This window comes from Lepidochelys olivacea (genome assembly GCF_965140295.1).
Source record: "Lepidochelys olivacea isolate rLepOli2 genome assembly, chromosome: 3".
Lineage (NCBI taxonomy): Eukaryota > Metazoa > Chordata > Testudines > Cheloniidae > Lepidochelys > Lepidochelys olivacea.
Window position 1 is genome coordinate 184,311,528 of NC_140413.1, and position 14,293 is coordinate 184,325,820.

The 14,293-nt window shown below is 40.6% G+C and overlaps 1 protein-coding gene across 1 annotated transcript in view; it reads left to right on the top strand.

Annotated features, from left to right (window-relative positions):
• FSHR (follicle stimulating hormone receptor) overlaps positions 1-14,293 on the top strand; it is a 162,327-nt gene that overhangs the window by 116,500 nt on the left and 31,534 nt on the right. Inside the window, exons 5-6 of the mRNA XM_084622308.1 lie at positions 8,197-8,268; positions 11,953-12,030. Coding sequence (XP_084478434.1) covers positions 8,197-8,268; positions 11,953-12,030 — 150 coding nt within the window. The remainder of the gene's footprint in view (positions 1-8,196; positions 8,269-11,952; positions 12,031-14,293) is intronic.

The following is a 14,293-nucleotide window of genomic DNA, read 5'->3' on the forward strand; positions in this document are numbered from 1 at the left end:
GCTGAAGCCACAATGAAATTTGACTAACTGAATGTCAGGGTGTTTAACTGGGAAATAACAATGCAAACATCTTCTTGTGGGGTAAAGGCATATTTACTTGGCAATGGGGAAAATGAATGATATTCCAGTTGTCATGATTAGAATTCACATGCCTTTTTCCTTTGGCTGCCAGACTGAATGTTACCCCATACTCTATGAACTACTACACCTTTATGTTTGACTATAGACGGCTACATAGGTGCAAAAGTCTGTCATTGTTTACCCTAAATAAAATCCTCACAACAAGCAGCAAAGAATGCATAGCCTATGCCAAATATAGTTTACTTGGCAGGACTAGCAATGCCTACAAAAAAGAGTGAACAACAGCATATTTTCTCAAATATAACTAACTGATATATGGAAACAGAAAAGCATCTGTCTTTGCATAGATATCAATACACTGTTTTCACTCTTTTTCCAAGTAGGAATGCATGAAATAGGATGCTCAAGGAAAGGGTAAGCCTCCCCAGCCCAGTTATATGTTGGCACCATTGGGACTCTTTCCTTTGACTTCAAAGGGCGCTGAATTATGGCCCAAGTGAGATAGCTACAAGACAGTCATGTGTAACAAAGAAAACATCCACACTTATGAATGCGTGGAAACTGAACTCAAAGCTATCAAACCCACCCAATTCCCTGCTCACTATAGGGCACTGACTGTTGTGCTTGTTCTCTCTCCACATAGCTGTCATAGCCTGACCTGTCACTAGTATTAATTCTGCCAACAGCTCTTTCACATTCTGGTTCCTTTTTTCCTTTCCATCTCTTTGTGTTCCTTTCCCTTATTTTCCCTAAACCTTTGTTCAATTTCTCCTTAAAGTTCCCCTCCACAGCACCTTTGGGACAGTGCTTACTACAGTTTAATGGGGGGAAAGATATTTCCAAACAGTTATTTGATTGCTAAAATGCCAAACCTTGCAGTATTATTCAGTTATAAACTTGAATAATTACTCAATAGAAATTGCCAAAAGTTGGTATGAATGTTGGTCCAGATTCTCAGCTGGTGTAAATCACTGTAGCAGCATGGAGCTGTGCTGATTTACATAACGATTTGTTCAACCAGTTCTGATGATTTCTAATTGCCTGGGTACAATTCACAAAGCACCTTGGGCACCTAAACTCCAGAGTTAGACATCTAAGTACCTGTGCACAGCACCACTGCGATCCACAAAACTCCTGGTTGGCTTCTGTCTAGCCCTGTCGGTACATAAACTCACGCTAACTTTCTGCTGTCAAAGTTTCCTAGGCACCCTAAGTTTTGGACCCTGTGGTATGCACACTTCTGCCCCACTGTAGCCTATCTTCCATTAAATCTCTGAGCAATTTGCAAACCTGGGGAAGATAGACATTCAGTTGCCCAAGTTCCATGTGGGGCTTGATCTGGTAGGTAGCCTCAGAGCACTGGACTCAAGGCTTCCCACCTCCTCTCTCTAGCCCAGTGTCTATTTAATATGTATCCACCCTGGAATAGTCATTTGTTGAGAACGAGAAAGAGAGAAAGAATGAGTGCTGTGATGGTGATGGACCCTTATACTTTCAAGCTGTTTATGCCCTCCTATGCCTACAATGATACCCAGATGTCCTTCCTTGGCACATTTCTAGATGAACGTTCTCCCCAACGTTCTCCATGCTCTTGACTGTTTCACAGGCTACCATTTGCCTTTTTCTCAACCTCTCTTTAGAGGACAGAGATACATTTATTTTAATGATGAAAAGATCGGGATAGTTTTGTTTAGGGAGGAAATTGCTCAGAGGGGACACAATAGAAATGTACAAAAGAACAACTGATAAAAAGAAGGTAAATCAGCTTCTCCTGTTTACCCTTTCTCATAATACAAGATCAAGGGGATAGTCAATGAAAATGGAAAGCAAGAAATTTAAAACCGAGACAAGGGAATACTTTTTTTACTCACTGCATAATTAATCTGTGGGGCTCCCTGCCATATGATTCCATTCAAGCCAAGTGCTTAGTAGGAGTCAAAAAAGGATTGGGCATGTATATGACTATATATGTGGAAAACATCCACAACTCATAAAATAGGAGAAAAATTGTAAGGGGAGTAACAAACCCTCACGCACCATAACATAACTCAGACTAACCATCAGAAGCTAGGAAGAAATTGTAGGTTGTTATATAATTGCCCATTATTGCGAGTCTTGTACCTTCTTCTGAAGGTTCTGATATTGGTCAATGTCAATGACAGGATATCAGACTAAATGGGTTACTGGCCTGTTCAGTATGCCAAATCGTGTGTTCTAAGATCCACAGCCAGTACGTTGTCTGTGATCGGATCGTCAAAACCCAGTTCAAAAAAACTAAAGCAAAAATAGGTACTTATTGTCAGTTTGCAGAAGACAATATAAAACACAGAACATTGTCAATGCATGAGATGGAGAGACACTGGGCAAAGTATTAAAATAGCAGTAGCCCATCAATTTAATGAACTTTGCAGTATGCTGCTTAAGGGGTTTTCTGTAAGATTCTTCAAACATATGAATACTATTACTAGCTCTTTATTATGGCTAGGGAAGAAGTGATGGCTAGATTTCTCAGTGCTCCCATCAACCTATGGGATAATTACATTTTCTAAGTACCGAATATTAATATGGTATTGCCTGTCAGCTCTGGTAGAAGTACATCCCCACGTGCAGTAATGGAGTCCACTGCAGCCCATTAACATCCTATATTATCACTGGAAAAAAGTCTGAGAAAAAATCCTGTACTCAAATATAATAAACTTTTCTGGGTCAGACATCATCAAACTAAAAAACACACCATGAACTTCCTCACCAGTCTTTCTCAAGCAGAGACAGAATTGTTAATTGGCTTTCTTGGGTATATGCATGCCAAAGAGAGAGAGTCTGTTTCAAAATGGTAACTTGTTGACCTTTTCACAGGTACAAGATAATTTATCTAACTGTCATATGGGGGAAGGATAGTAAGATGAGGTATTATACATTGGCATGTCATAATGCCTTTTCAAACCTCTCTTTTCTTTCCAAAATTAGTTCACATATGTAATCTAGGTCCTATGATGCTGTTACAGTGGGTATGTCCAGCTCCCACCTTGAATTATTTCAATTTAAAAGGAAAACAGTATTTAAATATAACATTTTCAGAACATGATTGTGGCTGTATAACTAGGTCTCAGGAAAAAGTGGAAACAATGTTCAGGTTATGTGTAAACTAGTTTGCTTTGTAGATGGCAAACCTACTGTCACAGGCTTTCCATCACTGTGTTTGTGCATGCAGGACATGACTTCTTGGAAGAGCTGGCACACACAATTAATAGCATGCTTCCTAAATACAGAGATCTTTGGCCTTGCTACAAGGATACAGTACAGCATAATGATGATTAACACTGAATTCCACATAACCCCTGGTCCTTAAGTGTGTCCTCAGGGGAGGAAGGGAATGCAGGCAGGCACAAAGAGACATTCCCCACCTATATGCATGCTCTGCTCTAGGTTCAAGGTCATTTGTAGCCCTTGCACTTGGGAAAGCACTTTGACTATATAGCTCTGACTGTACCAGTCCATGGACTGGGCTGAGCACATTGTAAAGGAGCAGGCTGCACCACCTGAAAGATACCTTAAGGAGCTTCAAACGAAATTAATTATGTTTCCCTGAGGTACAATCCCTTCCACAAGCTCCCCCTGAGGGATGGTGACTCTGCAGTTCTTCCAACTCAGGACTGTGGCTAAGTGGCTCAGTCTGCCCCTGAGAGTTTTATGGTAATCTTCCCTACACACTATGCACCTTCCTGTGGAATGTTAGCATATACCAAATTACTTGGTTCGTGTTTGCCTGCTAGAGCTTCATTATAGAACTGACATTCCACTGGATCATTTTCAAGAATTAGAATTGAAACACTCCAACCAAAATGTCTGAGGTTTTCCCACTTTGTTTAGAAATTTTCATCCACATTATATGTAACTATCTTTTGGGATTTGCATGTAACATACAGGGCCAGATCTGGAGCTATGTCAATTTGCTTCCGCTGAGGATCTGGCCGATCTGACTTTTTGTTCTGAAAGGTTATTTGAGTGTGTTCTTAACTGCTGAATTCTTGACTTATATCTCAAATGGCTTCTGCATTTAAAACTAACTTCTGATCTTAGTTTGTTTATTTTATTAGGATATGTATGTGTACACACACACATATATATATATGTATGTTTATAATATAAACCAGTATGAAATATTTAGAAATCTCATCTTTGTCTCTGACTTAAGAATTTGGTTCCTTTAACAAATATGTACAATAAGTTAATAAGTTAAACCATGCTCTCAATTTGATGGGGCATCTCCTATGGTTGCATAAATAAGAGTGGAATTTGGCTCAATATCTGCAAATGAGTGCCAGAAAACCCAAGAGAGATGTGGGTGGGTGTTTTGTTTTTTGGAAAAAACACTCCATCCTGTGTAATCTTTTTTAAAAGACAACTATGACTTTGGAATGTAGCCATTGACAATCTGAGGAGAAGCGAGCTGCTACAGAGCTATTTATATGTATGGTAGATGGGATTCAGTTATAATGTAGATTAAAGGAGACACTTGTTTAAAGGTAGCATCAACAGAACATATATATTACATGGTAAATATATTGACAACACTGTCCTGCAGGACGGATATCCAGTAAATGGGATTATCTACATTCTAACAAGATTACAAGATTATCCACTCTAGAGATTTGTTGTCTGAGTACAAAAGAGAGAGTGAGGCCCGACAGAACTATGCTTTAACCAGTGTTTTTAGTTTTTCTGCCACATGAGTTGCTAAAAACAGTCTCTCCTGTTTCTAATCATTGTCCTGTCCACCAGTGCACTCCACACACTGCACCACCTGTAGATTTAATAAAAGTGTTACGATTTTCTAAATTTTATACTCCATAATCCCATGCCATTAAAACCAGTCGAGTTACACATACCTGATGTGAGAACAGAATCCTGCCCAATACCTTTGGGAAAACAGAAGGATAGTGACTGCTGTATCATGCAGACATTACAAGTTCCTCTTCCCACTTGTGGGGTGCAAGCTCTGCTGACCAACATGACCCACCCTTTGGGGGACCTAGTGGTGGTGGTGATGGTGGTGGTGCGAGAGTACTGTAGTCCTTGCACTGTCTGAACACAAGGACCAAGCTAAGCTATGGGGTGTGATGTGGGGAGGAAAGCTATTAATTCCCTCCCCTCTGCCCTACTATACCCCTACGCAATCTGGCAACAGGTTGTTATCTGCCTCAGCACAGATGTTATTAAAACAAATGCATGATATAATTTGTATTTAAATATAAGTGATTCTCACATTTAACACCTTAAACAATTGCATGGAACTGTAGCCATAGGACTCTCATTGAAAAATCAAAGGCAGCTGTGGAGCTCAAACCCCACACAATTCTCAGCTTATTTAGGGATTGAACTTTAAATACTGTAAGGAAGGTGATAGAGGCAGTGTCTTTCTACCTTTTTTAATGGTTGTTTTGCTAACTCTATTCAGGGTACAGCACTGCAAGATGTACATTAAAAATAAAAATCTTGTAATGACTCACCTGCTGCATTAATAATGCCTTTTGATTTATCAGTATATGTTAGTTTTGCAAAGTACATTTTGTTGCACTTTCTTGATCACTTGTGACAAGTTGGAGTTGTTTTTATCCAGTACAAGCATGCCTGTTCCCAAGACAAAGTAATTGTGACATTTAAGAAATTGTCCCCGAGGTGTATTCTTGCATATTCAGTGCCATCCCTTTAAATGTTCTTTCATGTAATGCAAAGGCTTGTGGTTATAAAATGAGACCGCCAAGGAACCCATTTTTCATCATGTCTAAATAGCGTATCCATATTCCGCATTTGAGAGCTTGAATCAACACTTAGGCGTGTAAATGGCCATTTTATGGACCTAAGTGTCAATTTAAATGCCCAAATGTGGGATTTGGATGTCCTGTTTAGATTTCCGCGTTTGGTCATGAATACCTGAAGGGTCTTTTAACAACTTTTCAGGAACATTTCAGGTTCACACTGAACATTATATGAATGCTCGTTATGTTTTCCAGCGTCTCAGCCAGAGTTTTTCATCATCATTTAATTATTCAAGAATGTAAGTGTGCAAAAAAAATTACATCCAATAACAGAAGACCACTATTCTGTGTAGATGCTAATACAAAGGCCTGGTCTAGCCTACGACATTAAGTTGGCTTAACTACATTGCTCCGGACTGTGAAAAATGTCATACCCTCTGCAATGTAATGAAGCCAACCTAAGCCTAAGAAGTCTTCTATGAGCCTAGCTACTGCCACTCAAAGAGGTAGATTTATTACAGTGATAGAATAACCTCTTGAAGTGTCTAATGTAGACATACCCAAAACATTCGATATACCACTAATATATTTCTTTAAAAAAAAAAAAAAAAAAAAAACAGTATTCTCAGTTCAAGGTTACCTCCAATACCACCTCACATAGTAGATACATACAGGCAATTTGCCTTAACTGAAGTCCGCTCTTCTCTTTGTCTGGTAACGCATCTGTCCTAAGCCAGAAGCCCAGGCAGCTTTGCTGATACCTGTGGCACTGTCCTTTCACTGTTTATAGGTGATCAATATATCATCAATGTTATCAAACTGGATAAAATGTTATGAGCCAAAAAAAGTATTGTGTTCTGTAATATTCTGGTTTTGCCTTGTGTTGGGGTGTGTCATCCCCATCCTGGGCCAGCAAGGGTTAACCAGCTGCTCGGAGCCCACTCGGCCCTGCCCTGCCACATTTGCACTTGCTGTCAGGTAGTAAGGGGGACAGTTAAAAAGGAAAGAGGAAAGCTGAATAAGAGGAAAGGGCATGCTCAGTACCTCTCCTAAGATTGATTGCCAGAGTCTCCCCAGAGAAAGGTAGGCCTGGGACAGGATTATTGTGTTTGTTTTCTCCATGGGACTAGTTCTTTGTTCTGCTGCAAAAGACCATAGGGCTTTTCTGTGCCACCTGTGACTAGCCTGAAGGATCTAAGTAGACTGTGGCAGGGTAACCCTTGCCAAATAAAACCTGTGGACTTCTGGGGACTGGTCTACACTACAGCTGTAAGTCGTCCTAAGTTATGCTACTTCAGTTACATAAGTCGACTTAAGTTAGATTGACTTACAGCGGTGTCTACACTGCACTGTGTCAACGAGAGATGCTCTCCCACTTACTTACCTTACTCTTCTTGGGGAGCTGAAACACAAGAGTCAATGGGAGAGCACTCTGCCATCAATCGCAGCAGTGCTGATCTAGCCATAAGAATAGACAAGCCCTTGAGTCCTACTCAAGTCTGCCAGCTAATTTGTCTTGGACTCTGAAGAGCATGTTCACAGGCCTCAACCACAACCCCTGTTGCAAGAAACCTGGCATTTTCCAGTGGAAATGACAATTCCACTAAAGTGAAGATTAAAAATTGTGTTTAAAAATTAGTTCATATTTACAAACGCATATTATAAAAATATGTTATTCTGTATCACTGTGATTAATCAGCTTAAAAGATAGTGGAGAAACAAACACCATGACAGAATCTTTCTTCACTCCAGAAGGTCAGGTACTTTAATTATTCTCAGTCTGGTAGTTCATGTCTTTATTAAATCAATAAAAGTTGTAAAACTAGAAATCGAGTGCTTTCTACTCTTGATTCTTAGGTCCCCCCAATCTGTATAATAGGCATGCCCTTCTTTCATTTTATTTTGGGTATCCTAAAATCAATCCCTAACCTGGATCTTTCAGTTGCTGAACTAAAACACTATTGATGAACTGACATCTAAGCAAAATACATTTCTGAAACCTAACAAATGAAGGCTGAAATGCACCCCTGTGCAGGGGATCAGTGAAAGGCCCCTAGACAACACCAGTTTAAGTCCTGAGAGTAGCATTTCAGAAAGCAGTCAGCATTGCCCTTACTCCTCTCCCATTGAAATCAGTGAGAGTTTTACTCCTGACTTCATGGTTAGGCCACTACTTTTGAATATCCCACCCATACTATACAACATAAGTATGGCTTCCCTGGTGTATAGGCCTTCTGCACACGGATTAATTATACCCTACATGATTGCCAATTTTATTCCAGTATTTCTTCTTTGTTAGTTTTATTTTATTCTTGAGCCACAGCTAATAATCTTCATTTGTTCTCTCCCTCTTTAGGTCAATATCAAACACTGGCATTAAGTTTTTACCTACTGTACATAAGCTACAATCTCTCCAGAAAGTTTTATTGTAAGTTTATATTGGCTGCTTTTAACTTTTTGTTATCTCCATTCGAATGGTCTGCTTCTCTAATAAGATCTTGGACATGTTTTCCTTTGCATTTGTTTAGTGACTTTGTCACTTCATCACCAGTTGTAATCTTGTGTGCTTTGATCATTTGTTTTACATTATTTGATTGTTCCTGTGACTTCTCTATACCAGATTTGATATATGGCGTGTGACAGAGAACTTTTCATTTGGTTCATGGGACCGACAATAGCCTTTAACTTTTAAGTCACCAATTTATATTCAAGCCAGGCTGGTAGAGACAGAAATTTGTTGTCATCTGGTGACTGTTCTATGATCAGTGTGAAATGAGTTGGTCTCAATCCACTTCCCAGTGGACAGGTCACAAAAAATCACTGCAGTCAACACCCGTGTTGGCCACAGAGGTGGTTGGAAAATAGGATAATTTTTCCCTTAGAAAATTTCAACAAAAATGGAGAACAAATCATTAATTTAAACTTTTCCATGGAAAATTTTGACTTTTTGTTGAAAAACCAAAAACACAAACATCTTTTCTTTTCTTTTCTTCCAACAAAAAGTCAACACTTTCCATGGAAAGCAGGCACTCTCTGTGAAAATTTTCATTTAGTCAAAAACCCAAATTTTCCATCAAAAACCAGCTTTGATAATCCTGACCCCTTGAAGTCAGTAGGAATTTTGCAATTGACTTTCATAGGAATTCACTATCAAAAACACAGTTTTGAATGAAATTTTTCAGCAGCCCTAGTTGGCAGTCACAAGCAGAACAGCCAGGGAATGAATAGGCACTCTTGTTTTACCCTTACAGGTGGCTGGCGTTGAGGTATATTAATAGAAAGTTGGGGTATGTTTCAATTACTCTTGCTTAGATTTAAATCTTATATGACATTAATCTTCAGCAATATTAATCCACCACCTATTTTGGGTACTGCTATGCAAATATATTGGTACTGTGTTTTGTCAAGTATGGAGTTTCTGGAATTGCACTCTAGCTCTTTGTGAATCCATATAGCAGGTACAGCATGCAAGGACCTATGTAACCTTTTTTCTAGGAAGCTTTGTAATCATCTTCAGACTTAGTTACTCTGGATCGACCTGTGCTAGTGAATCATGGGTTCTTTGCCTGAGGTGAAATTCCTCCCTTTGCAGAAGGCCAGCATGAGGCCTACACACCATTTAAGTCCCAAAATAGATGTTGGTTGAAATCCTGGCACTCTTAAAGTCAATTGCAACACTCCTGTTGACTTCAGAGGGGCAGGATTTCACTCCATAAGTGGGAATTTAGTGGTGTGTGTCTGTGCGTGCACGCATGTGTGTGTGTGTATGTATGTATAAATGTTATAAGGCCTTGTCCTGGCTCTTTGTACAGGTGTGAATTTCACTTACTGATGCTCCTGTTGATTTCAATCGGAGTTACACTTGCAGAATGAGGCCCCTGTTTAACTATCAGATAATTCAGTATCATGGCCATATACAGCGCTCAGAATGAGACAAGTTTAGAGCTGCAATAGGTTTCAGGCATTGCAAGCAATTCATTATGTTCACTGCTTTGCATTAAAAACAGCATGAAAACAACAATTCTCCCTGTCTAAATTATGAGTGATACTGTATAACTGCTTGGAACTGTATTTTGAGCAAGTAACAGAAATGTGTATGAGTATATCATTTTATATATCAGTCAAAAATATATTACTGTGGAACTGACTGAAATGAATACTTGTCAATGCAATAGACTGTCAGAAGCCCCAGTTTAGCCTGGCCTAGTTTTAAGCACAAGTAGTTGACATTAGTGGAGAAATTACTTACATGCTTAAGTACCTTCATGAATCAGGGCCAAAAAAGACCACTCTTTTCTACATTAGTTTAGGGGCCAATCCTGCAACTTCTTTAATTATTTGTTGTGGCAGTATTATTCATGGGTCTGAGGGTCGTAGGATCCAACCCTAAGTGCATACTGTTGATATTGTCTTGCTTAAGATAGAATCATAGAATATCAGGGTTGGAAGGGACCTAAGAAGGTCATCTAGTCCAACCCCCTGCTCAAAGCAGGACCAATCCCCAACTAAATCATCCCAGCCAGAGCTTTGTCAAGCCTGACCTTAAAAATATCTAAGGAAGGAGATTCCACCACCTCTCTAGGTAATGGATTGCAGTATTTCACCACCCTCCTAGTGAAAAAGTTTTTCCTAATATCCAACCTAAACCTCCCCCACTGCAACTTGAGACCATTACTCCTTGTTCTGTCATCAGCTACCAATGAGAACAATCTAGATCCATCCTCTTTGGAACCCCCTTTCAGGGAGTTGAAAGCAGCTATCAAATCCCCTCTCATTCTTCTCTTCCGCAGACTAAACAATCCCAGTTCCCTCAGCCTCTCCTCATAACTCATGTGTTCCAGTCCCCTAATCATTTTTGTTGCCCTCCACTGGAGGTTTTCCAATTTTTCCACTTCCTTCTTGTAGTGTGGGGCCCAAAACTGGACACAGTACTCCAGATGAGGTCTCACCAATGTAGAATAGAGGGGAACGATCACATCCCTCGATCTGCTGGCAATGCCCCTACATATACATCCGAAAATGCCATTGGCCTTCTTGGCAACAAGGGCACACTGTTGACTCATATCCAGCTTCTCGTCCACTGTAACCCCTAGGTCCTTTTCTGCAGAATTGCTGCCGAGCCATTCGGTCCCTACTCTGTAGCGGTGCATGGGATTCTTCCTTCCTAAGTGCAGGATTCTGCACTTGTCCTTGTCCTTAGGACGGAAGAATGTGGAAACATTGGAAAGAGTCCAGCGGAGGACAACAAAAATGATTAGGGGACTAGAACACATGACTTATGAGGAGAGGCTGAGGGAACTGGGATTGTTTAGTCTGCGGAAGAGAAGAAAGAGGGGGGATTTGATAGCTGCTTTCAACTCCCTGAAAGGGGGTTCCAAAGAGGATGGATCTAGACTGTTCTCAGTGGTAGCTGATGACAGAACAAGAAGTAATGGTTTCAGTTGCAGTGGGGCAGCTTTAGGTTGGATATTAGGAAAAACTTTTTCACTAGGAGGGTGGTGAAACATTGGAATGCGTTACCTAGGAAGGTGGTGGAATCTCTTTCCTTAAATATTTTTAAGGTCAAACTTGACAAAGCCCTGGCTGGGATGATTTAGTTGGGGATTGGTCCTGTTTTGAGCAGGGGGTTGGACTAGATGACCTCCTTAGGTCCCTTCCAACCCTGATATTCTATGATTCTATGATTCTATGACTGTGCCAGGACTTCCAGTTCTCCCTGCTCAGTTCCCAGGCTTCTTGCATTTGTGTGTAGGCACTTGAGATAACTCGCTGATCGTCCCTCTTTCTCAGTATGAGGCAGGAGCCCTCCCCTCTCGCGTGCTCCTGCTTCCTCCCGGTATCCCACTTCCCCACTTACCTCAGGGCTTTGGTCTCTTTCCTGGATCTAGAAAGCAAAAAACAATGGTATGGAAGTGATTACTCCCATTTCACTCCCCAGCAGTACTTGGACAAACTTAGTGATATCATTCAGGAAACCTACATGTAAAATATTTTCTCAGATCTAATATGAAGAAAAATCATTTTGGTGTTTGAAGCATCATTTCCTGTCAAAGAAATTAAAGGATCACAGAGCTACAAAACTCTTTAATTTTTACTTTACTTTCTTTTTCAGAGATATTCAAGATAATATAAATATACGTACAATTGAAAGGAATTCCTTCATGGGCCTGAGTTCTGAAAGCGTCATTATGTGAGTAAGAACTGGCAAATATCACGTTAGTTTACATCTTCTCCAGAATAGAGCCTGAGAAACCTTGTTGAGTGCTATTTTATAGTTTTGCAAAACTAATTTTAGCCTGTAATTCAAACCCATGTGGGGTTTTTTACCCCAAGAAGATGAAATTCATTTATAACAAATTCTGGCTGGAAGAAACCTGTCTTGTTGTTAAATATTTGTTTTGTGCAGCACCTCAAGACACCAGGCAGGGATTGGAGCCCCAGTGCGACACACACTGAACAAAAAGATGATTCTTGTCCTACATATTTGTCAAAGTATGTAACAGGAGACAACATGTAGATACAGGAAACAGATGGGAGGAAGCCAACGGGATGGGGCAACAGCGAGAGCTATATATGTGCTGTGCATCAGGGATAGAACTGCCCCCCAAAAGTTAAGCTGGCAAGCATACAAATAGGGCCAGCAGAGCATCATGGAACCAATAAGCCTGATGGCTGTCTCCTCCAAGTATAAACTCAGGACAGCAGAGAATCATTAGGTAGCCTCTTTTTTTCCATCTCCCCTATTATCACTGCTCTTTTTACACAGCCTTTGTTTATTCTTCACTCTGTCTGTGCTCTATTCCATTTGACACCCTCATTTTTCACTGGGTTTCTTCTCTCTGACCCCTTTCTGCTCCTTCCCCCCCAGTTTTTCCTAAGTAGAAATTGAACCCAGAGCCCACTTTAAACCCCTCCCCTCCATATTTAAATGGGTTTGCAAATGGGCAAAGCTCCTAACTAAGAAATATCTCCTGTCTTCTTTTATACTTTCAATATTCAATAATCGCTCTCTCCCTCCGGCCTTTTCATGTCAGCTCTGTATTTTAGAATCAGAGCAGACCATAGAGAAAATTTAATAATTAATGGTACCAAGGTTAAAGACCATGATGGTTCCACATAATACAAATTGTGTTCCAAAGGACGCATAGCTCATCCATATTTGCAGTAAGATACATCATTCAAAGACATTCATTATTCAAGCAAATTACATGTAGATATGTGTAAAATATGGTATACTTGTACATAAATTAATGTATTGTTACAGGCCACTTCACAATGCAGTTTCATGCTGTGTAGTTAGATGACTTCTCATTTGACTTAACAATGATGTTTTTTAATGAACAAGCTGGGTTTCCTGATCCCTTTTATAGGAACATTGAAAGTTTGTTCGCTCTACTAAAAAGCTGCTTTCATTCCACCTAGGCAAATGCCTAGTTTGGAAAATTTACCCATTACTCCCTGCAGCTTGAATCAAATTCAGGAAGCAGGGGTCATGCAGCAAGGGACCAATTCTGATCTTACTGATTAGGATGGAAGCAGGATAAGAGCCTCAATATTTGAAAATAGAACTATAGCAAGATTAACTACTATCACCCCTCCATTGTCTACCCCACAGATTCTCAACCTTTTTCCTCCTGAGCGGCTCCCCCTGCCCCAAACATGCTATAAAAACTCCATGGTCTACCTGTGTCACAGTAACTGGTTTTGTGCATATAAAAGCCAGGGCTGGGGTTAGTGTGTAGCAAGCAGGGCAATTACCTGAGGCCCCATGCCACAGGGGCCCCTACGAGGCTACATTGTTCAGGCTTCAGCTTCAGCCCCTGGTGGCGGGGTTCAGGGACCTGGGCTTCAGCCCCATGCGATGGGGCTTCAGCTTTCTGCCTGTGCCCCAGCAAGTCTAATGTTGGCTCTGCTTGGAAGCCCCCTGAAACCTGCTAGAGGTCCCCTAGGGGGCCCCGGAGCCCTGGCTGAGAACCACTAGTCTACCCCACCATTTATCCATCCATCCCCAATCTACTAAATGTGGACAGTATTCTCTGAAGAGTGAAAAAGTAGATGACAAACCTGGACATCAACCTTTGATGTTCCTTTTCAAGTTGCCTTACCAAAAAATTGCATCCAATGGACAATGGGTGCAGCTGAAAATCCAGCCCACTATTTTTATTTTATAGAGAGAAAACAGACACACAGGTTAGGTGATCTATCCAAGGCCACAAAATGAACCAATGACACAGCTAGGATTAGAATTCAAGAGTCTGTGACTCCCAGCCCCATTCTCACTTAACTAGACCAGTGGATCTCAGGTTTTTGTTTTTTTTTTGGACTGTGACCCATAACATGAAGACAAGATGGGTAAGATGGTCTCATGCTGCTACATGGGATGATTTTGGAATATGAGGCTGATGGAGTTCAGAGGTAGCCCTTAGGGCTTGTCTACACAAACACTTAGTTTG